The 2,812-nt window shown below is 43.0% G+C and overlaps 1 protein-coding gene across 1 annotated transcript; it reads left to right on the forward strand.

Moving 5' to 3' along the window:
- Nucleotides 1-254: 254 nt before the first annotated feature.
- LOC122296322 (protein ASPARTIC PROTEASE IN GUARD CELL 1) lies at nt 255-2,251 on the forward strand. The gene has a single exon (XM_043105918.1). It carries the CDS (start codon nt 334-336, stop codon nt 1,822-1,824), a length of 1,491 nt encoding a protein of 496 aa, XP_042961852.1. The 5' UTR covers nt 255-333; the 3' UTR covers nt 1,825-2,251.
- The last annotated feature ends 561 nt before the right edge of the window (nt 2,252-2,812 follow it).

Genomic DNA, 2,812 nt, shown 5'->3' on the forward strand with positions numbered 1-2,812 from the left:
ATTTAAATTAATATTATTTTTAATAAAATTTATTTTTTAATCAATTACAATAAATTAATACACAAATACTTACCATTGAACTTTTCCGAGAAAAATTGATTGCCACTGCCGTATATTACGTACGTACCACCGCTCGATGCCGCGTTCGGTTGGCTCTGAAGTCATCCTTCTCCCACTAGTTAATGCCCATTTTGGCCTTGTCTTTGTCCTCCCAACGGCCGGACAAGGACAAAGAGCGAGTAAATAAAACATTATAAAGAGGCCAACTTCTCGCTTCTACTCTCTACCTCTGCTCGTCTATATCTGCTCTGCTCTATGCAGCAGACCTAAAAAATGGCTCCAAACTCGTACCTCTGTTTCTTCTTCTCCACCATTTTCGTTGGTTTTTCTGTGATTTCCCTGTTTCCCTTGGCTTTCGCTCGAAACTTGCCCGAGACTACTCATACATTCCTTGACGTCTCGGCTTCGCTCGAGCAAGCCCGTGCAGTCCTCAACTTCGACCCTGAAACCGTTAAGCCCTTCGTTCAACAAAAAGAGCCCCTGCGACAAGCTCAGGTCGGTAATTCCTCTTCTTTCTCGATTCAGGTTCACCCACGAGAGTCACTTTACAAGTCCTCGCATGAAGACTACAAGAGCCTTGTCATTGCTCGACTCGAGCGCGACTCGGCACGGGTCGAATCTCTCACCACCAAGTTCCAGCTCGCCCTTGACGGTGTGAAGAAGTCGGATCTTAAACCTGTGGAGAAGGAGCTTTTCCCCGAGGATTTGTCCACTCCGGTCGTGTCCGGAATAAGCCTGGGCAGCGGTGAGTACTTCTCGCGCATTGGTGTGGGAACCCCCGCCAAGCCTTTCTACATGGTGCTCGACACTGGCAGCGACATCAACTGGCTCCAATGTAAGCCCTGTGCGGACTGCTACCAGCAATCCGATCCTATATTTGACCCAACTTCATCCTCCTCCTACAAGCTTCTTTCCTGCGCTTCCCCGCAATGCAAGGCCGTCCGGGTTCAAGAATGTAACGCAGGAAGGTGTCTTTATGAGGTCTCCTATGGAGACGGGTCGTACACCACTGGCAACATGGTGACGGAGACAGTGTCGTTCGGGAGCTCTGGCGCAGTGAACAATATCGCTTTGGGCTGCGGCCACGACAACGAGGGTTTGTTCGTTGGGGCAGCCGGATTACTCGGACTCGGTGGGGGTTCACTCTCGTTTCCCTATCAGATCAAAGCGTCGTCGTTCTCATACTGCCTCGTGGACCGTGACTCGAGCAAGTCCTCGACTCTCGATTTCAACTCGGCTGTACCCGCTGACTCGGTCTCTACCACTTTACTTAAAAATGAAAAGATCGACACGTTCTACTTCATCGGACTCGACGGACTAAGCGTCGGAGGTACACCCCTCTCGATCCCGGCCTCGTTATTTCAAATGGACACGTCAGGAAACGGCGGAATCATCGTCGACTCGGGAACGGCCATAACCCGTTTGCAGACTCAGGCCTACAACGCCCTCCGCGACGCGTTCGTGCGGTTAACTCGGGACCTGCCAAAGACGAGCGGCGTTTCTCTGTTCGACACGTGCTACGATCTGTCATCCCATAAGTCCGTGCAAGTTCCAACGGTGTCGTTCCGGTTCTCGGGTGGGAAGTCGCTGTCGCTACCGGCGAAGAACTATTTGATCCCTGTCGACTCGGCCGGAACCTACTGTCTGGCCTTTGCGCCTACATCATCATCTCTGTCAATTATTGGAAACGTACAGCAACAGGGGACACGTGTCAGCTACGATTTGGCAAACTCGCGGGTGGCGTTCTCACCCAATAAATGTTAGAGCCTTTTCTGTAGGAGGGCAGTTAGTTTACCCTTATATCCCCGATAAACTAGGTAATTTACAGGACAGGTAATGTACGAGAAAGTGGGGCCCATCTAAATAAATTCCAAAGGGGAGCTCAGCTTTGGCTTGGTGTGGGCTCAGAATTATTATTCATAAATGTAATATTATGATTGGCATGATATGGTTGGTTTAGTGGCAGTAAAGAAATTTAGTAGAGTGTTAGGGGCTACTAAGTTAGCGTCACTGTGAGTTCACGTTTTGTGTACTGTGTGTTTGGAGAGAGAGTGAAAATAATATTTTACTTTACTTAGTTGTCCTTTTCCTTAAAGGAGGGAAAGAAAATTTATATATATTTTATTGTGTAATTGTTTGTATTGAATTCGACAATTATGATTTAATCAGCAATTTCGCATGTTTGACTAAATATCTATTTTTTATATTTAAGGTAGAATAATGCTGGACTCACTGCTCTGGGTTTCCTCTGGTAATTTTTTTTTTTTTTTAACTTCATGATTAAGAAAATATTTTTTAATAATATTGTGAATTTATTTAAAAAATATTTAAAAATTCTAAAAAATATATATGTAAAAATAATAATACATGAAATTATACTAGTGAAAACTTTCGGTAAAAACTTCCAACAGGAAGAGCTCCTAGCGGTGGGAGTAGCACCACCCTTTTAAGCTATACGGTGATTATCAATTTTTTTGTTGGCAGCAGTGTTATATTTTTTATAAACAAGCATTAATAAATGAATAATGTTATATAAGATCTTTGAACGTGTAAGTTTTGTATATTTTCTTACGATATATAGTTTATTATTAAAAATAATTTTTTTATAGGATTCTCAAATTTATACGTTTTTTTTTTTAATGAGTGTGTGGATTCAAATGAAAAAAATTCTCTTTTTTAATAGAGGATTCTATTTTTTTAAGAAAAGTGTGTGAAGATTTTATACTCAAGAACTATATTTAGTATTATTATT

This window comes from Carya illinoinensis, chromosome 15 (genome assembly GCF_018687715.1).
Source record: "Carya illinoinensis cultivar Pawnee chromosome 15, C.illinoinensisPawnee_v1, whole genome shotgun sequence".
In the NCBI taxonomy this organism is placed as follows: domain Eukaryota; kingdom Viridiplantae; phylum Streptophyta; class Magnoliopsida; order Fagales; family Juglandaceae; genus Carya; species Carya illinoinensis.

Bases quoted from the DNA above. Each gene is read 5' to 3' on its own strand.
- LOC122296322 (XM_043105918.1), top strand. From the start codon at position 334: ATGGCTCCAAACTCGTACCTCTGTTTCTTCTTCTCCACCATTTTCGTT.